Consider the following 23,312-nt stretch of genomic DNA (forward strand, 5'->3'; position numbering starts at 1 on the left):
GGTATCTGGGTTTCAAGCATGAGCATCTCAGGAGATGGGAAGTGGAGACTTAGTTTCTCAAGAACCAGACTGGCATGGTGTCTCTTCCACTGTGTTCTACTGGGCCAGCAGTCACAGATCGAAGGGTAGAGCTCATTATGTCTGGCTCCAAGGAGAGGCTTAAAAATATCTGTTGAATGAATGAGTAAATGAATTATGTGAGGACAGATGCAGAGAGAGGAATATCTGGGGCTTGAGGGAGATATTTTTTGGAGAAGTTTGGCTGGAGTTGGTGAGGAGGTGGATGGGCTTGAGGAAGTCAGTAGGATCTAGATTGGTGAGGACCATGAACTCCAGGCTAAGGGGATGGGACCTGAGTGTGGGATAGACTGTCCAATAGAGGGGAACCAGCTAAGTTGCCTGAAAGGAACAGGAGCAGAAATTGAGGCCCAGATTAAGGGCCTGGTCCAGGTTAAGTCCTCTTGGGTCCGTAGGTAAGTGTGCTTCTGACCTTGGGCTTCTTTTGGTTGTGGCCTTGATCCTTGTTCCAGTCAGCCCTCAGGCCTGCCATTCTGTCCCTGGTACCTGTGGAATGCATAGGGCACACCCAACAATAGAATCACAGGCAGTCAAAGGTAACGTCCCAGCCAACTCTCTGGGTTGGGGCAGTCAGCAGGCTATCAGGGTTGGTCTAACCTTTGTAGTGGATGAGAGTGGTGGGGTCCCTTTGGAAACATGTTTATAAGCCTTCTGGGCCCTTGAGAGAGAACAGGGCTGCATTTCCTCTGTGAACACAGCTTCTTCATATGGCCATGAGCCTTTGGACTCTGAAGTCAAGGCAATCATAGGACATGGCTTCTTTCTTGGGTACCTGCAGCCCTCTCAACCTTGAGGAATGAACTCCTCAGGGGCCTGTAGGAGTGGGTCCTTTATGCTGAGATTTCTCCAGGCCCTTCTCTGCCGAGAGTAGAAGCAGCCTGGGGTGCATAAGCAGAGGCGGGCAGGATTCTTTGTAGCCCTCACCAAGGCCAGGCCTCATGCGGCTCTGTCTCCCTGGGTCCAGCCCAAGCCAGTGTGGGCTGGATGCTGTCAAGGTCACTGGGAGAGACTGTGAGTCTCCTCATGACAGTCCCGCTGAGGGAGGTCCCAGCTGACATAGCAGCCACTCTCAGAGGAGAACCTGATCTGCAGGGAGTGGACGGACAGCAGGAGCTCGCCGAGGCCCCAAATGAGGCTCTGAGTCACACTGGCCTTTGTTTCTTGCTTGCTGTCGCCCTTGGCTGAAGGGCAGTCAGGGAGCCTTCCAGCAGCTCAGGGCACTGGCAACATTACCTGTGTGGACCTCTTAGGAAACGTATCCTGGTGTGGGTGAGGAGGACAGAGGACAGACTTGGACGTCTTGCTCCTGTGCATGTGGTTGGCAGCCTGACCATGGTGGTCACCCAGCTGAATCTGGAGTTTCGCTTCCAGGACAAGAAGCTGCGAGGCTTCAGCTGTGAGCTTACTCGGTCCCCCCACGGGGTCTTCCCTGAGACTGTCTTCACTATCATTTGCCAGATCGTGGTGCCCATTCTACTCTCAGGCTTGGGCATGTTGACAGCCGGCCTGGTGATGAACATCATCCAAGTGCGTACTGGGCATGTGATAACCAGCATGGGGCCCTGGGTGGAGGGAGAGGGGAGCCAGGCTCCCTGGGCATCACAGATAGGTTGGGAGAGCCCTGAGCCTGGCCTGATGCCCAGGAGTCCCGGGCTCAGTGGTGCCAGCCGGAGGTCCCTCCAGAAGCCTCAGGTCTGAGATCCATAGAAGCTTCTGATGACCCTCTCCAAGGTCAGCCTACATGAACCATGTTAGCCTGCTCAAACCATTTTCCTTCCGGGGAATGCAGGCTCATCAGGTAGGATCTGGAGGGGTTCAGACTCTTTGCCATTCACTCACTACATGAGGGAATTCATTAGCCTCCCCTGCATCAGCTTCCCCACCTACAGACAGGGTTAATGAATGCACCTACCTCACAGGGTTGTGAGGATGGGCGCCTGAGTATGCCTCATGTTGTGGCCCTGAGGGTGATGGGAACTGTTCCCTCCAGTCCCCAGAATCTCTGTCCAGAGCCCGGGCTGGGGTCCAGGCGGCGCGGGATGCAGTGGTCTCTCTTAGGTGGAGGCATTTGCGGGGAGGCCCTTGAGCAAGAGCACACACTCCAGCATTCACTTCTCCTGGTCTGTTTATGCTCAGGTAATGCTGTTTGAATCATTGAGGGTTTGCTTTGTCTGCCTAAACGTTTTTATAGAATTAGTATGTAATTCTAGACAATATACATAAGTGAAGAAGAGAGGGTGCCCATAATCTCAGTTAACATTGTGGTGTGTATCTGTCAAGAACGTATGGGATCATACTATATGATATGCTTTTTAGTCAGTGAAATTAAATTTAAATTTAGTTTTGCAGCCCATGGGGACATCCCAGCTAGTGTGTGCCTTCCTCAGTTGGACCCCGCATCTCCTTCCTGATGGCTGCTCAGCCTTCCCTGTGCACCTGTCTGAGTTGGAGAGGGGTGATCAGCACCCACCCTGTCCCCCAGTCTCTGGATGAGGCTCATGATGTTTCCTAATTGGCTTCTGCTTGCACGGCTCAGTGGATGGCACACTCACCCCTCCTGGGGCTAGAGCAGCCCATTGTGTACTGGCCAGTACTGTTAGAAAGCATCCATTTGTGGGGCTTGCAACCTATATACCCATCTCTCCCACCTCAGAGCTTCACCCCTTGGGCTTTTGTAGTAGTCTCTCACCCCTTCCCTAAGACACTCCTGGGGATACTGGGGAGAAACACTCTGCCCTGGGTCTCTCCTTTTTGACCTTCCATGACCTCCTCATGGAGCATGAGTTTGAGCCCCTCCACTACACTGCATATCCCTTAGGTGCTGCAGCCTGGGAGAGTGTTGATCAATCAGCTGGGGGATCTTGGCAGAGTCCAGAAGATTTGGTGGCATGTGGGGGGAAGACGGGCTCAGGATTGTGCCTGACCATTAGCGGTGGTGGTGCAGAAGACCAGTCCAGGAGGAAGTCTACCAGAGGGCAGAACACCTTTCTGGACCTCTGTGTTAAGGTGCCATCTGGGAGGCTAGCATGCAGCAAAAGGGGTGTCTTGGGAGGCAGGCCCAGAGCATACCGGGGGAAGGCTGTTTGCAAATCCAGGCCTTGAGCCATCCAGCTTTGGCAGGCCTGGCAGCTGGGAGAAACAGAAAACAGCCCTGGAAGATACAACTCATTCCTTCTTCCCATTTGCAAACATGCAGTACCTCCTGGCTATGGTGAAGTTCAAGGGCACTCAGGTTTGCATGGCTCCTGCGTGTGCACCACTACCTCCCTGCTCACCGCCGCTCAGCGGTGCAGGGGGCAGCCTTGCCAGCACCATTCCACAGGGTAGTCCCACAACACAGGAGGGTGACCTGGCTCCATCTGTTCCCAGGCTGCCTCATGCTGGGGCCTCGGGTCTTATGAGCCTGCAGCAAGGATGACCACCTGGCAGGTGTGCCTCGTGGCTGTGCCTGGCACAGTGGGCTGGCCCCAAGGGCACTGGTCTGGTCCTGGCTTTACCTCCTCTAGATTTGGGGCCAGAGGTATGTTCTCTGTTTATGGGGTCTGGGTTCAGTCTATCGTTGGGCCCAGGGATTGAGGCCCAGTAAGTGGTCAGAGTATCAGTTCGTTGTTTTTGTTTTTGTTTTTCAAAGAATTATCTTTCAGTTACACAAGGAAGGAAGGTATAAATGTTTCTCTTTTTTTATAAAGTAAGTATCGCAGTTGAGGTTAAGCCCTCAATCTCAGTTTATTCGTGGAGGAAGCCTCTATTATCAGGTCACATGTGTTCTTCAGACCTTATTGGGGTGCACCCAGAGGCAATGACAGGGGTTTTAATTGTGTATGTGGTCTTTCTGCACTGAATCAGACATGAATTAGGATGTAGCCGTGCTCAGAGTAGGTGAGATGCATTCATTCATTCATCTGATTCCTCATTTATTCGCTCAGCATATTGTGTTGAAGTCTGTACCAGCTGCTCTGGGGCTCTGGGGGTGCAGCGGTGAGCAGAAGCAGGCCTATCCCTGCCTTCCTGGCATTTGTAGCCTAGCGGGCGAGGCAGGCACTCATCTGATCATCCCACAAACAAGTATCGGAGCGGAGGCAGTGAGCAGACGTTTGTCTGTGAAGAAGTAGGGAACAATTCTTTCTTCCTAGAGGGATCAAAGAATCTGTAGTTAGCAGGACAGCTGGAGTTGGACCTTAAAGGATAATATAATAGCTTCTAGGATGACGTGAGAAATAGCAAACATTCCAAGCAAAGGGATCAGTGTGTGCAGAGATATAGGTGAATGACATTTGCAAGGAGTGAGGAATGGCAAGCGGCCATGGTCATGGGGTCAGGGTGCTGGACAGGCAGTGAGGGGATCTGTCTGCTCTGCTCAAGTTGTATGCTGAGTACAGAGGAGTTGTTTGGGTGTTGGTGAGCCCTCTGTGGCAGGGGATGCTGAGAAAGCCGGGGGTTTACTCTTGAGTCAGTGGGTACTCGGACTTGTGTGTCAGCTGAAAAGAAAGTGCTCGGGAGCAGGCCAGCTTGCTGGGGAGGTGGGAGGAGGTGGCCAGCCTCAGGGGAGGCCAGAGCCCAGGGAGGAGGGCCCTGTCAGGAACTGGATGGCAGACTGACCTCTCTGGATGGGATGTGGTGCACTGATAGGACAGCTGCACAGGGGACTGGGGCTGGGTGCTTCTGGAAGACCAGGAGCTGCAGGAGGCTGCTGATGGTGGGAGCACCTCCTTGCCTGGTGACACAGTTTTCTTCTGAACTTTCAGGGGAGGGCAGACTCCTAACTCCATCAGAGCTGGGAATGGATTCTGAATGCCCCAGCTTTGCAGATAAGGTAAAAGGAAAAAGGGAGCCATCAGCCATGGGTGCTCTTTCTCCATCGAAGACCCTGAAGGAGGCCTGACCCTTTTCACTTCAGGCCCTGTAAGCTGTTTTGTTGGGATGCTTTAGATGACCCTTCTGGGCTCCTACAGTAAGTGGGTTCATACATCTTCAGTTTCAGGGAACAGGGACCAAGACGCCAGGCCTCCTGTCTCTTAGCTGACAAAGTAGGAGGATGTTTTAGGTCTAGAATTTTAAAACCAAGAGGAGCCTTTAGTGTAGGGATCACATGTATCTATAGGGGCCAGAGAGGTAAATTAAGTCAGTGGGAACAGATAGGGTATTGAAAATTGGTGGAGGGGTGCACAGGCAATATAATTGCATATAAACAGGTAGGAATCATTTTCACTTCACAAACAAGTTTTTTCTCTTCCAGTTTTCTTAATGTATGTGCCCCTTTCATTCTTTTTTATTTTATCTTTATTTGAGATAGAGAGAGAGTGAGTGAGAGAGAAGAAGGAGAGAGAGCACGAGGTGGGGAGGGGCGGAGGGAGAAGCAGGCTCCCCGCTGAGCAGGGAGCCCGACTCAGGGCTTGATCCCAGGACCCTGGGATCATGACCTGAGCCGAAGGCAGTTGCTTAACCAACTGAGCCACCCAGGGGCCCTTTTTTTTTATTTTTAATTTTTTACATTTGATAGAGACCTGGATAGAGACATATTCTGTCTGTTTTGACAAATCCAGAGTCCGCATGTGATGCTCTGGGGCCACTTGGCCGTGGTGTCTTGGGGCCACCTGGGAATCACTGTCCCTGGTAGAGCAGTGCCATTCCTCAGTCCCAGCTGGTCTTGCCAGTGCTCCCATTCATGAGGAATCTCCCAGCTTTGAAATCGGTGACTCGTTCCTGTTGCTACAAACACATGGACCACACTGGATACAGCGTGTTTGCAGACTGGACCCAGCCAGTTGGCCTCGGACCCCAGCTTGCCCCCCAGTTTTCCCAGCTGCTGAAGGCCAGAGAAAGAAAGGAATTCTCCTGAGGCCACTAGTGCTGTTCACTGAATAGTATTCAGAAAATTTCATGGCTTCCTTATTCTATGTTTAATTTAAAGCCATTTAAGAAACTACTTAGTCTTACTCATGAGAAGTAACTTGCCACAACTTCTCTTTAAATTTTTATTGTTATGTTAATCACCATACATTACATCATTACTTTTTGATGTAATGTTCCATGATCCATTGTTTTTGCCACAACTTCTTTCAAGAAGTTTTGAAGATGTGCCAATATGTGTATTTGAATTGATCTCCTTATTCTTTCCTCACCAGCACTGGCCCGTGTTTGTAGAGGTTAAAGACCTATTGACGTTGGTGCCGCCCCTGGTGGGCCTGAAGGGGAACCTGGAAATGACGCTGGCATCACGACTCTCCACAGCTGTAAGTAGATATCTGAGTGTCTGGGCCAGCTGCCCCCCAGGGATGGACCCATGGGCACCTCCCAAGCTCCCCTCATAGCTTGTTAGCCGGTGGGTTGGACTCTGGAAAAATGAGTGTCATGAGGTTCTGTTCTATCACGATGCTCCACCTGGTCACTCCTCCCAGTCTGCCATTCTGTTTTTCCAGACCCAGCTGGACTCTGGCAAGAGCCAGGCCCAGCCCCATGTGCCCTCAGTTTCTCCTCTAACCCAGTGTCAGGTCTGCTCTGTGTCCCCGAGCCTGGCTCCACACATTCACATACAAGTTGTAATAAGCAATGCAGACTCCTAGAGGGTTTGGGAGAGGAGACAGAGGATTTGAATCACAATGGCACCTACCTCTGTTGGAGGACTCTGCTCTCTAGAATGGCTCCTTGAATGCTCCGTCAGCAGAGCAGCTTTTCAGGGCTCTGTAGCTCACACTGTCCTCGCCTTGTTACTTGTGGCACCCGTCCCGACTATCCTGGGAGCTGAAATTCTCCTTCTATTATGCATAGTGGTCTCTCCCCTTTGTGAATCAGTGTGTGAACCAGGCCTGTGGCAAGAGGAGGTGTGGTATGGGCAAGAGACTGAAAGAAGAGCAGTGTAGCTGGCATAGTGCAGGTGGGGTGGGGGGGCTGCCTGGAGAGGTGGGTGAAGGGCAGTCAGCCCGACAGTGGCCCCTGAAGAGCCACATCCTAATCAGTCGGGCCTGTGCATGGTTCCTTATGTGGACAGGGTCTTTGCAGGTGTGGTTAAGTGAAGGACCTGGAAGATTATCCTGGATTAGCCAGGTGGGCCCCAGTGTCATCACAAAGGACAGGGAAGTTTCAGAAGAAAAGGCCGTGTGAGGGAAGCCAAGGCAGAGAAGATGCTATGCCATGGATTTGAAGATGGAGGAAGAGGCAGGAAATGTAGCTCTACCTGCTGGAAAAGGTGAAGAAACAGATTCCTCCCTAGAGCTTCCAGAGGGAGTAAGGCCCTGTTGACACCTTGATTTTTGTCCCAGAAGACTCATTTCAGAGTCGGCCTCCAGAACTGTAGGAGAATGCATTTCTGTTGTTTTAAGCCATGAAATTTGTGATAATTTGTTACAACAGTAATAGGGAATTAACAGGTAGGGCTGGATCATTTACAGACCTGTAAGGACATTGAAATGTTTTAAGCAGCAGATAACATGATACAGACATGCACACGTATGATTACATTGGTCAGTGTTTGAGAGGGAAAAAATGTTGCTTGCAGCCTCTGCTGTGGTGTCATTTCAGGTGTTAGCATTTTTATTTCATAATGTTTAACTACATGTTAAACATTCTCTGCAATGATCAAATCGTCGTTGTAATTTGTTTAAAATACATAAAACATAGAGGGAAAACACACTAGTAGTATAATTCATTACAGCCATCTGTCCAAGGAGAATACTGTCATTATCATCACAGTAGAACCTTTGAAGGCACTCAACACCCATTCTGTATTTTTGTTTAAATCACTGTATTAGGGTATAAATTAATAAAATAAAAACTCACAAATTTTAAGCATATAGGTCAGTTACTTTTGACAGATCTGTGTCCCTGTGTAACTACCATCCCAATTGAGATCTAAAACATTTCCATCTCCCCAGGAGATGTCTCCTCGTGCACTCAGCCCAGCCTCTCCCACCACTCCATCCTGGCAACCCTGATCCAGTTCCAGTCTCTATAGATAAGTTTTGTTTTCAACAGACATTCATGATTTTTAAAAATACTCGTAGTGCAACTTGAAATAGAATAATTTTTCTGTATTGTTTTATATTTATTTTGTTTTATTTACATTGTTTTATTTTAGCTATATTGTTCTGGATGTTTTAGATATTGTAATAAGCCAAGAAAAGGAAGTGAGAGACTTGCATATTGGGAAGGAGAAAAACTCATTATTTGCTATCGATATATTTGCCATCTTGGAAAAATCTAAGCAAATCAGCTAGAAAACTCTGAAACTAATAAGCTCAATAAAGTGACCTGGTTTCAAAATATTTAGATGAAATTAAAAAAATATATGTATTGACATACATAAATGTGTATCTATGTACTCGTGTACACACTAGAAATAATCATTTACAAAATACAGTCAGAAAAGAGATATCTTCTAAAACATAAACTAATTTTAACATATCTTCAGACTGAAGCCATAAATGTTCAGGACCTATACAAATAAAACAATAATACTTTACAAAGGGAAATATAAATTTGGAGAGAGATATGAAGTTCCAGAATGGGGAAAGTCAATGTTATAAAGTTACCAGTTTTCCGTGTTTTAGTTTATAAAGTTAATGCAATTACTATCAGTGTGCCAAAGGAGTTAGGGGAACAGTTGACAGTATTATTTTATTTTATTTTTTATTTATTTCATTTTTATTTTTTAATTTAATTTAATTTTATTATGTTATGTTAGTCACCATACAGTACATCATTAGTTTTTGATGTAGTGTTCCATGATTCTTTGTTTTTGTGTAGCACCCAGTGCTCCATGCAATACGTGCCTTCCTTAATACCCATCACCGGGCTAACCCATCCCCCCACCCCCCTCCCCTCTAAAACCTTGTTTGTTTCTCAGAGTCCATAGTCTCTCATGGTTCATCTCTCCCTCCGATTCCCCTCCTTCATTTTTCCCTTCCTTCTCCTAATGTCCTCCATGTTATTCCTTATGTTCCACAAAGAAGTGAAACCATATGATAATTGACTTTCTCTGCTTGACTTATTTCACTTAGCATAATCTCCTCCAGTCCCATCCATGTTGATGTAAAAGTTGGGTATTCATCCTTTCTGATGGCTGAGTAATATTCCATTGTATATATGGACCACATCTTCTTTATCCATTCATCTGTTGAAGGGCATCTCGGCTCTTTCCATGGTTTGGCTATTGCGGACATTGCTGCAATGAACATTGGGGTGCATATGGCCCTTCTTTTCACTACATCTGTGTCTTTGGGGTAAATACCCAGTAGTGCAAATATTGGGTCATAGGGTAGCTCTATTTTTAATTTTTTGAGAAACCTCCATACTGTTTTCCAAAGTGGCTGTACCAACTTGCATTCCCACCAAGAGTGTAAGAGGGTTCCCCTTTCTCCATAACCTCTCCAACATTTGTTGTTTCTTGCCTTGTCCATTTTTGCCATTCTAACTGGTGTAAGGTGGTATCTCAATGTGGTATTGATTTGAATTTCCCTGATGGCTAATGATGATGATTTTTTCATGTGTCTGTTAGCCATTTGTATGTCTTCTATAGAGAAGTGTCTGTTCATGTCTTCTGCCCATTTCTTGACTGGATTATTTGTTTTTTTGGCTGTTGAGTTTGAGAAGTTCTTTATACATCTTGGATATCAGCCCTTTTTCTGTGGTGTTTGCAAATATCTTCTCCCATTCTGTGGGTTGCCTTTTTGTTCTGTTGACTGTTTTCTTTGCTGTGTTTCTTGATGAAGTCCCAAAAGTTCGTTTTTGCTTTTGTTTCACTTGCCTTTGGAGATGTATCTTGAAAGAAGTTGCTGTGGCCGATGTCAAAGAGGTTACTGCCTATGTTCTCCTCCAGGATTTTGATGGATTCCTGTCTCACACTGAGGTCTTTCATCCACTTTATCTTTGTGTATGGTGTTAGAGAATGGTTGAGTTTCCTTCTTCTGTATACAGCAATTTTCCCAGCACCATTTGTTAAAGAGACTGTCTTTTTTCCATTGCATATTTTTTCCTGCTTTGTCGAAGATTATTTGACCATAGAGTTGAGGGTCCATATCTGGGCTCTCTATTTTGTTCCATTGATCTATATGTCTGTTTTTGTGCCAGTATCATGCTGTCATGGTGATCATGGCTTTGTAATATAGCTTGAAATGAGGGAGCATGATGTCCCCAGCTTTGTTTTTCTTTTTCAACATTTCCTTGGTGATTCGGGGTCTTTTCTGATTCCATACAAATTTTAGGATTGTTTGTTCCAGCACTTTGAAAAATGTCATTGGAATTTTGATCGGGATGGCATTGAAGGTATAGATTGCTCTGGGTAGCATAGACATTTTAACAATGTTTATTCTTCTGATCCATGAGCATGGAATGTTTTTCCATCTCTTTGTGTCTTCTTCAACTTCTTACATGAGTGTTCTGTAATTCCTAGAGTATAGATCCTTTACCTCTTTGGTTCAGTTTATTCCAAAGTATCTTATGGTTATAGGTGCTATTGTAAATGGAATTGATTCCCTAATTTCCCTTTCTACAGTTACATTGTTAGTGTAGAGGAAAGCAACTGATTTCCGTGCATTGATTTTCTGTCCTGCCACATCACTGAATTGCTGTATGAGTTCTAGTAATTTGGGGGTGGAGTCTTTTGGGTTTTCCACATAAAGTATCATGTCATCTGCGAAAAGAGAGAGTTTGACTTCTTCTTTACCAATTTGAATACCTTTTATTTCTTTTTGTTGTCTGATTGCTGTTGCTAAGACTTCTAGTACTATGTTGAACAGTAGTGGCGAGAGTGGGCATCCTTGACATGTTCCTGATCTTAAGGGAAAGGCTGTCAGCTTTTCCCCATTGAGAATGATATTCGTTGTGGGATTTTCATAGATGGATTTTATGAACTTGAGGAATGTTCCCTCCATCCCTATACTCTGAAGAGTTTTAATCAGGAAAGGATGCTGTATTTTGTCAAATGCTTTTTCTGCATCAATTGAGAGGACCCTATGGTTCTTTTCTCTCCTCTTATTAATGTGTTCTATCACACTGATTGATTTGTGAATGTTGAACCACCCTTGCATCCCAGGGATAGATCCCACTTGGTCGTGGTGGATGATCCTTTTAATATATTGTTGGATCCTATTAGCTAGGATTTTGTTGAGGATTTTGGAATCCATATTCATCAGGGATTTCGGTCTGAAATTCTCCTTTTTGATGGGGTCTTTGCCTGGTTTGGGGATTAAGGTAATGCTGGCCTCATAGAATGAGTCTGGAAGCTTTCCTTCTGTTTCTATTTTTTGAAACAGCTTCAGGAGAATAGGTATTATTTCTTCTTTGAATGTTTGGTAGAATTCCCCAGGGAATCCATCAGGCCCTGGACTCTTGTTTTTTGGGAGGTTTTTTCATAACTGCTTCAATCTTGTTACTGGTTATTGGCCTATTCAGGTTGTCAATTCCTTCCTGTTTCACTCTTGGCAGTTTAGAGGTTTCCAGGAAGGCATCCATTTCTTCCAGGTTGCTTAATTTATCAAAAACTACCAGTTGTTGATAATAATTTCTAATAATTGTTTCTGTTTCCTTGGTGATAGTCATGATCTCTCCCCTTTCATTCATAATTTCATTAATTTGGGTCCTTTCTCTTCTTTTGGATAAGTCTGGCCAGTGGTTTATCGATCTTACTAATTCTGTCAAAGAACCACCTTCTAGTTTCATTAATCTGACCTGAGTTTCTGGTTTCTAATTCATTGATCTGTGCTCTGATCTTAATTATTTCTCTTCTAATGCATGGCTTAGGCATCATTTGTTGCTTTTTCTCCAGTTCTTTAAGGTGTGGAGTTAGTTGGTGAATTCGGGATTTTTTTATTTTTTTGAGCGAGGCTTGGATGGCTATGTATTTCCCCCTTGGGACTGCCTTTGCAGTATCCCATAGGTTTTGGACCGATGTGTTTTCATTCTCATTGGTTTCCATGAATTGTTTAAGTTCTTCTTTGATTTCCTGGTTGACCCAAACATTCTTGAGCAGAGTGGTCTTTAGCTTCCGAGGGTTTGAATTTCTGCCAAATTTTTCCTGTGATTGAGTTCCAGCTTTAAAGCATTGTGGTCTGAGAATATGCAGGGAATAATCTCAGTCTTTTGGTATCAGTTGAGTCCTGATTTGTGATCCAGTATGTGGTCTATTCTGGAGAAAGTTCCATGTGTGCTAAAGAAGAATGAGTATTCTGTTGTTTTAGGGTGGAATGTTCTGTATATATCTATAAGGTCCATCTGGACCAGTGTGTCATTAAAGGTCTTTTTCTTTGTTGATTTTCTGCTTACATGATCTGTCCATTGCTGAGAGTGGAGTATTGAGATCCCTACAATTAATACAATATGACTCTTTATTTTGGTTAACAGTTGGCTTATGTAGTTGGCTGCTCCCATATTGGGGGGCATAGATATTTAAAATTGTTAGATCTTCTTGTTGGATAGACCCTTTAAGAATGATATAGTGTCCTTCTGTGCCTCTAGCTACAGTCTTTAGCTTAAAATCTATTTGTCTGATATAAGAATTGCTACCCCAGCTTTCTTTTGAGGTCCGTTGGCATGGAAGATGGATCTCCATCCCTTCACTTTCAGTCTGGATGTACCTTTAGGTTCAAAATGAGTCTCTTGTAGACAGCATATGGATGGATCCTGTCTTTTTATCCAGTCTGCAACCCTGTGCCATTCTATGCAAGCACTTAGGCTGTTCACGTTGAGAGTGATTATTGAAAGATACGAATTTATTGTCATCGTGTTGCCTGTGAAGTCCTTGTTTCTATAGATTGTCTCTGTAAATTTCTGTTGTATATCACTCTTGGGGTCTTTCTCCTTTTATGGAAACCCCCTTAATATTTCTGGTAGGGCTGGCTTAGTGGTCACATATTCTTTCAGTTTCTGCCGGTCTTGGAAGCTCTGCATCTCTCCATCCATTCTAAATGACAGCCTTGCAGGATAAAGTATTCTTGGCTGCATGTTCTTCTCAGTTAGTACCCTGAATATATCTTGCCAGGCCTTTCTGGCTTGCCAGGTCTCTGTGGATAGGTCTGAAATTATTCTGATGTTCCCCTTTCTGTACATAAGGAATCTCTTCCCCCTAACTACCCTTAAGAGGGTTTCCTTGGTTCTGTGATTTGCGAGTTTTACTATTACATGCTGGGGCGTTGGTCTGTTTTCCTTGATTTGGGGAGGGGTCCTCTCTGCCTCTAGGACACAAATGTTTGTTTCATTCCCCAGATTAGAGAAGTTCTCAGCTATGATTTGCTCAAATACATCTTCTAGTCCTCTCTCTCTCTCTCCACCCCTCAGGGATCCCAATAATTCTGACATTGGAACGTTTCATGGTGTCTCTTATTTCTCTAATTCTGTTTTCATGGATTTTGAGCTGTTTCTCCCAAGCCTCCTCTTTTTCCTTCTTTTCGATCAATCGGTCTTCTAGATCACTAATTCATTCTTCTACCTCATTTACCTTAGCTGTTAGAGTATCTAGATTAGATTGGATCTCACTGATAGCATTTTTAAGTTCTGCCAATTCAGCTTTCATATCTGCTCTTACAGACTCTATGTTGCCATTAATCAATTTCTCCATTCTAGCTATCATCTTCATAACTGTTTCCCTGAAGTCCCATTTATGACATCTTGGTTACATCTGTATCCATTTGTAAATCTGTGGCAGTAGTCACAGTCTCTGAGTCTTAACTATTTTGGGAGTTCCTCTTCCTTGTCATTTTGTTGAGGGGTGGTTGAGGGAATGTACAGAGTCCAAATTATTGACCGGAACCCAAGCAAGATGCACCTGTTTTCTAGAGACCTTAGGGTTGCTGGCCTCTTGTTCTCCCAGCCTGTCTTCTCGGCGGGGGGGGGGGGGGGAGGGGGGGGGGGGGGGCTGCCACGCTGTTAGTCAGGCAACCCTGTTTTGGCAGAGTTGCCCTGCCCCCTGTGGGGGGATGGGCTCAGTGAAAACTGTTTTTTCAGGGCTTTTGTTCTCTGGCGGCTTTCCCTGGTGGCTTTCTCATCTCTTCAGAGAGTCAGAGCAGAAGCGACTGTTTGCAACCCTGTGCCTCCAAACAGAGAAGTCGCAGTCTGTTCTTCAGTGAGCTCTCCAGGCCACGCTATCTCAATTTCTGTCTATGCTGCTAAAAACTGCAGCATCCTGGGTTGTGCGCCCCTCAGAAGTACTCCCAGTCCTCACCTCCAGGTCAGGGCACAGGGGCACATCTCTGCCCTTTGTGCTTCTAAAACCACCAGCCGCCCCCAGTTTGCACGTGCGGCCCTGCATCTCCAGGTTTCAGTCCGGGGAGCTGCCCTGATATCCTTTCCCCACCACTACCAGTCTGCAAGTCTGTGCCCCATCCGCAGCGTGGGAGGCTTTCATGAACCAGCGGTGCAGGATCCCCACTGCTCCCTCCCCCTTCTGTTTATCTTCCAATATCTGCCCGCGGAATCACGACTCCCTGCTTCATACCTCGCAACCAACTGCCTGCAAGATTCTGTTTGTAGAGATCCAGATATATCTTCTTACATCTCCGGCTGATTTCGTGGGTGTTCAGAGTGCTCTGGTGGATATCCAGCTCAATTCAGGAGACTGGTTGGAATAGGGTACTGTACTCCTCCGCCATCTTTTCCCAAGTCCAACAATATTATTTTCAAGTTGATCTAGACAAATAAGTGAGTGAGAATAGCCAAAGAAATATTGATAGGAAAAGGAGTAAGAATACTAATAGTAATGGTGAAATTTGATTTCCACATTTTAAAATGTAATATAATGCTATAGCAATTAAACTATTTTGCAACCAGTGTTAGTTAATGTATCATACAACAAAATAGAACATCCAGGAAAAAAATCAGATGTGTACAAATATAATCTATTGAATACTGGCATTTTAAACCAGTGAAAAGGGTTGAATTTTTAATAAAGATTTATTTATTTATTTGAGAGAGGGAGAGAGAGAATCCTCAAGCAGACTCCTCCTGAGCAAGGAGCCCAATATGGGGCTCAATCCCAGGACCCTGGGATCACGGCCTGAGCTGAAACCAAGAGTCCAACGCTTAACCAGCTGAGCCACCCAGGCTCCCCGAAAAAGAATGAGTTATTAATAAATGGTGCTGAGATCATTGGTTAATTCTTTAGAACTAATTTTTCCTTATGTCCTACATCAATATGTATGTTGAGAGGATTGAATAATTTAAAGTGAAGCGTGATACCAGGAAAACACACCATTATTTTTAAGAATCTGGTAACAGTGTTTTTTAAGTAGCAGAACAATTACAAATTAATTGTTACCCATAAAGGAAAGATGATGGTCTTGTCTTAATTAAATTGGAAACTATGTAATAATTTGTTTTAGTTTTCTAGGGCCACCATAACAATGTACCACAAACTGATTGGCTTAAACAACAGAGAATTGTCTCACAGTTCTCAGGGCTGCAAGTCCAGATGAAGGTGTGGGCAGGGTTGGTTCCTTCTGAGGGCCACGAGGGAAAATCTGTTCCAGGCCTCTCTCCCAGCTTCTGGGGGTTTGCCAGAAATTTTTGGTGTTCCTTAGCTTGCAGACACACATGGCATTCTGCCTGTGTTCCTGTCTGTGTTCAAATTGCCCCTTTTTGTAAGGATACCAGTCTTACTGTGTCCATCTTACTCCAGTATGACCTCATCTAAACATCATTGCAACCCTATTTCCAAATGAAATCGCATACTGAGGTACTGGGGTTAGGACCTCAACATCTTTTGGAGAGATACAATTCTACATAACAATTTCCTTGCATAAGTTTAAATGAGGAATAACTAACAAGGGAAGAAGTTATAGTATATAAAATTAACAGTTTGTATCCTCAAGTATGTAAGTAGCTCTTAAGTAGCAATATGAAGACAAACCCATCAAATCAAAATGAACAAAGGACATGAATCATAAATCCATGTTCACAAATAAATAAGATTTTAGCAATAAAGAAAAACGTCTCAATCATACTAGTCACTGGTGGATATTCATTAACCAGTACTATTTTATTGCATATCAACTGGGCTCAGATGAATATGAATGTGATTGTCCACTGTTGGCAATAGTGTGGCATATGAGAATTGTCAGGCACTGATGTCAGCAAGTGTAATTTGGTACAGTCTTTCAGAAGAGCAATTTATCAAACCACAAATATATGTAGACCCTTTACCCCAGAAATTCTGTTCCGGTTGGGTTATCCTAAAGAAGCAGTTAGTTACCCAGAGATATCAGTACAAGGATGTTCTCCCATAGCTTTTTTTTTCTACTTTTTATTTTGAAGTAATTATAGATTCACAGGAAGTTGCTAAGATAGTACAGAGTCGACCTTTGTACCTGTCTCCCACTTTCCCTCAGTGTCTGCATGTTACATAGTTCTACTGCATTACTGAGACTAGGACATTGACATTGGCACAAGCTGTGTGCTGAGTTCCCTGTCATTTTTATCACATGTAGATTCCAGTGATAATCACCACAATCAGGAATCAGAATTGTTCCTCCCCATAGAGACCTCCCTCAGGCTACCCCTCCCCAAACCCTAATCCCTGGCAACCACTTGTCTGTTTTCCACCTTTAAGTTTTTGTCATTTGGGAGGAGCTTCGTGTTTCTAAGCGGTAATGTGGTTTGTTGTGTATATCAGTAGTTCATTGTTTTTATGGCTAAGTAGGATTCCATTCCATGTAAACCACAGTTTGTTTAGCCATTCACGTATTGGAGGACATTTTGGTTGTTTCCAGTTTGGGGCTATCACAAATGAAGCTGTTAGGAAAATTTATGTACAGGATTTTGCGTAGATACAGTTTTCGTTTTTCTCACCCTGGGAGTGAGATTGCTGAGCAGTATGGTGTTTTAGTTTTTAAACAAACTGCCAGAAAATTTTGTCCGTTCCCACAAGCAATTAAAAAATTTTTTTTTATTATGTTCAACTAGCCAACATATAGTACATCATTAGTTTTTGATGTAGTGTTCAACAATTCATTAGTTGCATATAACATCCAGTGCTCATCACAACACGTGCCCTCCTTAATACCCACCAGCAATTTTTGACATAACCAGTTTCTCCACATCCTTGCCAGTATTTAGTATTGTCACTATTTTTAATTTTAGCCATTTTATTGAGTGTGCAGTGATATCTCATCTTGGTCTTAATTTGCATTTCCCTGAAGACAGTGCTGTTGAAAATCTTTTCGTATGCTTATCTGCCCTTCACATATCATCTTCAGAGAAGTATTCATTCATATCTTTTCCCATTTCTAATTGGATTTTCTATTTTTGATTCTTAAGAATTCTTTATACATTCTATATGTGAGTTTTTTGTCAGATAGGTGGTTTGTAAACATTTTCTCCTAGTCCATAGCTTTTCTTTTCATCTCCCACCCCAACAGTTTCATTTAAAAAAATTTTTAATTGTGATAAAATACACATAATAGGAAATTGACCATCTTAACCATTTCTGATCATCCAGTTCACTGGCATTAAGTATATTCACATTGTTGTACAACCATCACCACTATCCATGCAAAGACTCTTTCAGTTTTGGAAAACTGAAATATTGTTCCTATCAAACAATGATTCCTCACTCTCCTCCCCTCAGCCCCTAGCAACCACCACTCTACTCTCTGTTACTATGATTTTGGCTACTCTAGGCACCTGATGTAAGTGGAACCATACAGTTTTTGTCTTTTTGTGACTGACTGATTTCACATAGCATAATGTCATCGAGCTTCATTGATGTTTTAGCATGTGTCGGAATTTACTTTCTTATTAACACTAATATTCCATTGTGTATATAGAGCACATTTTGTTTATCCACTCATTCATTAATGGACATTTGAGTTGTTTCCACCTTTGACATATAACAAATAATACTGCTATGAATGTGGGTATGTAACTATATTTTAACATCCCTGCTTTCAGTTCCTTTGAAGTACAATTTCTAGATCATGTGGTAATTCTATTTTTAATTTTTTGAGGAACTACCATACTGATTTCTTCAGGGACTGCACAATATTAGATTCCCATCAATGGTGCACAACATCATCTCCAGCACTTGTTACTTTCTATTTCTTTGATAGTGATCACCCTAATGGGTGTGAATTGGTACCTACTGTATTTTTGATGTACATTTCCCTAATAAATTAGTTATGTTGAACATCTTTTCATGTGCTTGGTAGTCATTCTACTTTGGAGTAATGTCTGTTCAAGTCTTTGCATATTTTTTTAAAGATTTTTATTTATTTGACAGACACAGTGAGAGAAGGAACACAAGCAGGGGGAGTGGGAGAGGGAGAAGCAGGCTTCCTGCAGAGCAGGGAGCCTGATGCAGGGCTCGGTCTCAGGACCCTGGGATCATGACCTGAGCCTAAGGCAGACGCTTAACGGCTGAGCCACCCCAGCACCCCCCTTTGCATATTTTTAATTGGGTTGTTTGTTTTTTGTTGTTGTAGTATAGTTCTTTATATATTTTGGATATTAATTCCTTATCAGGTCTGTGATTTGCAGAGTTCCAAATTCCCAACATTCTATAGGTTGCCTTTACACTCTGTTGATTGTACAACCATCACCGCTATCCATGCAGACTTTGATGCACAGTTTTTCATTTTGATGTAGTCTAGTTTGTCTATTTTTACTTTTATTGTCTGTGCTTTTGGTGTCATATGCAAGAAATCATTGCCAAATCCAATGTCATAAACTTTTCTCCTATGTTTTCTTCTAAGACTTTTGTAGTTTTAACTCTTATGCTTAGGTATTTGGTCCATTTTGAGTTCATTTCTGGGTGTGATATAAGGGTCCAACTTCATTCTTTTGCATGTGGCTATCCAATTTTTCCAGCATGATTTGCTGAAAAGATTGTCCTCTCCTCCATTGAATGCTTGTAGCACCCCTGTTGAGTATCTTTTGACCATATATGTGAAGGTTTATTACTGGGAGCTCTAGTCCATTCCATTGGTCTATATGTCTATCTTTATGCTAATACCACACTGTTTTGATTACTGTAACTTTATAATACATTTTAAAATTATGGAGTATGAAGCCTCCAACTTTGTTTATCCTTTTTCAGGTTGTTTTGGCTATTTGGGGTTCCTTGAAATTTCATATGCATTTTTGAAGGGATTTTTCTGTTTTGCAAGAAAAAAAAAATACCATTGTGATTTTGATAGGGATTGGTAGTAATGTCCCTCTTTCATTTCTAGATTTTGAGTCTTCTATTTTACTTTCCTAGTTAGTGTAGCTAAAGGTTTATGAATTTTGTTGATCTTTTCAAAGAACCAACTCCTGGTTTTATTTTCTTCTTTGTTTTCCTATTCTCTATTTTTCTCTGATTTAATCATTATAGTTCCTCCCTTCTAGTAGCTTTGGGTTTAGTTTATTCTTTCAAATTTCTTATGAAGTCATTTTTGGTGCTTGATTGAGATTCTTTTTTTTAATATAAGTGTTTGTAGCTATACATTTCCCTCTTAGTACTATTTTCACTGTATCTCTTAAGTTTTGGTATGTCATGTTTCCATATTAATTTATCTGAATATATTTTCTAATTTCCCTGTGATTTCTTTTTTGATCCATTGGTTGTTTAAGGATTTTTTTTTTAATCTTAATGTATTTGTAGGTTTTCCAGTTGTCCTGCTATTGATTTCTAATTTCATTCTATTGTGATTGGAAAAGATAATTTGGAGGGGAAAAGATGGCAAACAAGTAGGGGACCCTATTCCGATTAGTCCCCGGAGTTGAGCTGGATATCACCAGACCAGTTGAGCACCCACGAAATCAGCCTGAGATGTAAGAAGATCTGGATCTCTACAAACAGAAGATCGCAGGTGGTTGGTTTCGAGGTACGAAGTGGTGAGCCGTGATTCTGCGGGCAGATATTGGAGAATGAACGGCAGCGGGAGGGAGTTGGACCATGGGGATCCTGCACCGCCAATGAGTGAGAGCCTCCGGGGACAGGGCACAGACTTGCAGACCGGTTGTGGCAGGGAAAGGACTTTAGATGGAAACCTGAGTGGCGGGGCCGCACCTGCGAACGGGGAGCTGATGGTGGTTTTAGAAGCACAAAGGGCAGAGATGTGCCCTGACCTGGAGGCAGGACTGGGAGCACTGCAGAGGGGCGCACAACCCAGGATGCTGTAGTTTATAACAGCACAGACGGAAACGGAGAGCGTATGGCCTGGAGAGCTCACTGAAGAACAGACTGCGATCACTCTGCTCTGAGGCAGAGGGTTGGAATTGGTCTCTTCTGCTCTGACTCTCAGAAGAGACATGGAAAGCCACCAGGGGACAAAAGCCCCAAAACACTGGTTCCCACTGAGCCCATCCCCCACCACAGGGGAGCAGGGCAACTCTGCCCAAACAGGGTTGCCTGACTAACAGCGTGGCAGGCCCCTGCCCCAGAAGACAGACTGGGAAAACAAGAGGCCAGGAACCCTAAAGTCCCTAGAAAACAGGTGTATCTTGCTTGCGTTCTCGTCAATAATTTGGACTCTATACATTCCTTCAACCACCCCTCAACAGAATGACTAGGAGGAGGAACTCCCAAAATAGGAAAGACTCAGAGATTATGACTTCTGCCACAGATTTACAAATGGATGCAGATATAACCAAGATGTCGGAGATGGAATTCAGGCTAGCAATTGTGAAGACAGTAGCTAGAATGGAGAAATCAATTAATGGCGACAGAGTCTGTAAGGGCAGAAATGAAAGCTGAATTGGCAGAACTTAAAAATGCTATCAGTGAGATCCAATCTAATCTAGATAATCTAACAGCTAGGGTAAGTGAGGCGGAAGAACGAATTAGTAATCTGAAAGACGATTTAATAGATAAAAAGGGAAAAGAGGAGGCCAGGGAAAAACAACTCAGAATCCATGAAAATAGAATCAGAGAAATAAGTGACACCATGAAGCGTTCCAAAGTCAGAATAATTGGAATCCGGGAGAGGGTGGAGAGAGAGAGAGAGGACTAGAAGATGTATCTGAGCAAATCATAGCTGAGAACTTCCCTAATCTGGGGAATTAAACAAACATTCGTGTCCTAGAGGCAGAGAGGACCCCTCCCAAGGTCAAGGAAAACAGGCCAACACCCAGGCATGTAATAATAAAATTTGCAAATCATAGAACAGAAACCCTCTTAAGGGCAGTTAGGGGGAAGAGATTCCTTACATACAGAGGGGGGAGCATCAGAATAACGTCAGACCTATCCACAGAGACCTGGCAAGCCAGAAGGGCCTGGCAAGACATATTCAGGGTACTAAATGAGAAGAGCATGGAGCCAAGAATACTTTATCCTGCAAGGCTGTCATTTAGAATGGATGGAGAGATGCAGAGCTTCCAAGACCGGCAGAAACTGAAAGAATATGTGACCACTAAGCCAGCCCTACCAGAAATATTAAGGGGGTTTCCATAAAAGGAGAAAGACCCCAAGAGTGATATACAACAGAAATTTACAGGGACAATCTATAAAAACGTCTTCACAGGCAACATGATGACAATTAATTCATATCTTCTAATAATCACTCTCAACGTGAATTGCCTAAATGCTCCCATAAAATGGCACAGGGTTGCAGATTGGATAAAAACAGAGGACCCAGGAGGAGTAGGAGACTTGGATTTCATCTGGTCTCAGGAATTCAGCTGAATAGGGATCAAATCATTCTGAATACCTACGAACTCAACAGGAGATCGAAGAGAAGAATAGCAACAACTCTCTGAACAGAAAAGCGACCACTTACTGAAAGGTAGGACTTGCGGAGAAGTGAATCCGAGGCGATATTTGGGAGGATAGACGGCGGGGGAGGGGGCCTCCTTCGGCCGCTTCTGGCAAGTGATAGAGCTGCGGAGCACAAAATCGGAACTTTTAGAAGTCGGCTCCGCTGAGGGATGTCGCTCCAGTGGCTAAGCTGGGGGTGGAACCCTCGCGGGACAGTGTGGTCTCAGGACCCTCGGGGTCACAGAAAGACCGGGGGTGCCTGAGTGCAACAGAGCTCCTAGGTATCGGAGCGGGGAAGCCGGGTGCAGAGACGGAGCCGAGGTGCGGGCTCTCAGCTCAGGGTAGCCATAAACTGTGATCCGCGGCCCAGTCGGGCCACTGCTCCTCCAGCAGGGACCCAACAAGTGGCAGAGCCGGGGAGACTCCCCTTCCTCCCCCGGGAAGAGTGGCGCGGCAGCGCACCGCAGGGATCTGCTGGGTTTGGAGACTCCACACGGGGTCGGGTGCCAGAGATAAAAACACTCGGTCACAGGCCGGGTGAGCACGGAGTGCAGCGGGAGACTGGGAAGACGGGAGTGACTGCTTCTCTCTGGGGGCGAACTGAGGAGGGGCCCCAAGTTCTCGGCTCCTCCAGGCGGACATTGGGAGGCCACCATTTTCACCCTGGTCCTCCAGAGCTGTACTGAGAGCTTGCAGGGAACAAAAGCTCCTGAGAGCAAACCCGAGCAGATTGCTTAGCCCGGACCAAGAAGGGCAGAGCAATTCCGCCTCTGGCAAAGACACTTTGGAACCACAGCAACAGGCGCCTCCACCAGAAGATCAGCACGAACAGCCAGCAAGCCAAGACCAAGTTTACCGATCAAGGAGAATGGGAGAACTCCAGTGCTTAGGGAATACGGCACATAAAATTCATGGCTTTTTAACAATGATTCATTAGTTTTTCAAAGTTAATTTTTTAACTGTTTTTTTTTTAATTTTTCTTTTTCCCTTTTTCAACCAACATCTTATCAATCCCTTTTTTAAAAAAACATTTTTTTATTTTTCATTTTTAGAGTCATATTTTATCCCTTCATAGTAGTTACCCTTATTTTTGGCATATATATATATAAGTTGTTCTCGCTTTAAAATTTTGAGATACAGTTTCTTCTAACAGATCAAAATATACCCTAAATTACTAGTGTATGGCTTTGTTCTAGTCTCCTGCCTGACCACATTCTCTCCCTTTTTTTTCTTTTCTTTTTTAAATTTTCTTTCTTTTTTCAAACAACTTCTTATCTTATCAATTCCTTTTATAAAATCTTTTATACTTTTCATCTTTACAGTCATCTTCCATCCCTTCATTGTATCAACCCTTATTTTGTACATATATAAGTCTTTCTTCCTTTAAAATTTTAGGAGACACTTTCTTCTAACAGACCAAAATACACGCAAAATCTAGTGTGTGGCACTGATCTATGCACTAGCCTGATCATATGTAATCATATTCTGTTTTTTGTTTTGTTTTGTTTTGTTCTGTATTTGTTTGTTTTTATCTTTTTCTTTCTCTTTTTTTTTCTCTTTCTTTTCTCTTTCTTTC

At 43.7% G+C, this 23,312-nt stretch overlaps 1 protein-coding gene across 7 annotated transcripts in view; it reads left to right on the top strand.

Moving 5' to 3' along the window:
• The window catches only part of SLC41A3 (solute carrier family 41 member 3), a 94,421-nt gene that overhangs the window by 26,145 nt on the left and 44,964 nt on the right, over nt 1-23,312 (top strand). For 6 of the 7 annotated variants that reach the window (XM_035723260.1, XM_035723268.1, XM_035723263.1 and 3 more), the window contains exon 3: nt 6,204-6,311. In XM_035723260.1, coding sequence (XP_035579153.1) covers nt 6,204-6,311 — 108 coding nt within the window. Of the gene's footprint in view, nt 1-1,165; nt 1,606-6,203; nt 6,312-23,312 lie in introns of those variants that run through there. The other variant, XM_035723267.1, reaches the window with a different exon arrangement.

The sequence above is a fragment of the Zalophus californianus genome, chromosome 1 (genome assembly GCF_009762305.2).
Source record: "Zalophus californianus isolate mZalCal1 chromosome 1, mZalCal1.pri.v2, whole genome shotgun sequence".
Lineage (NCBI taxonomy): Eukaryota > Metazoa > Chordata > Mammalia > Carnivora > Otariidae > Zalophus > Zalophus californianus.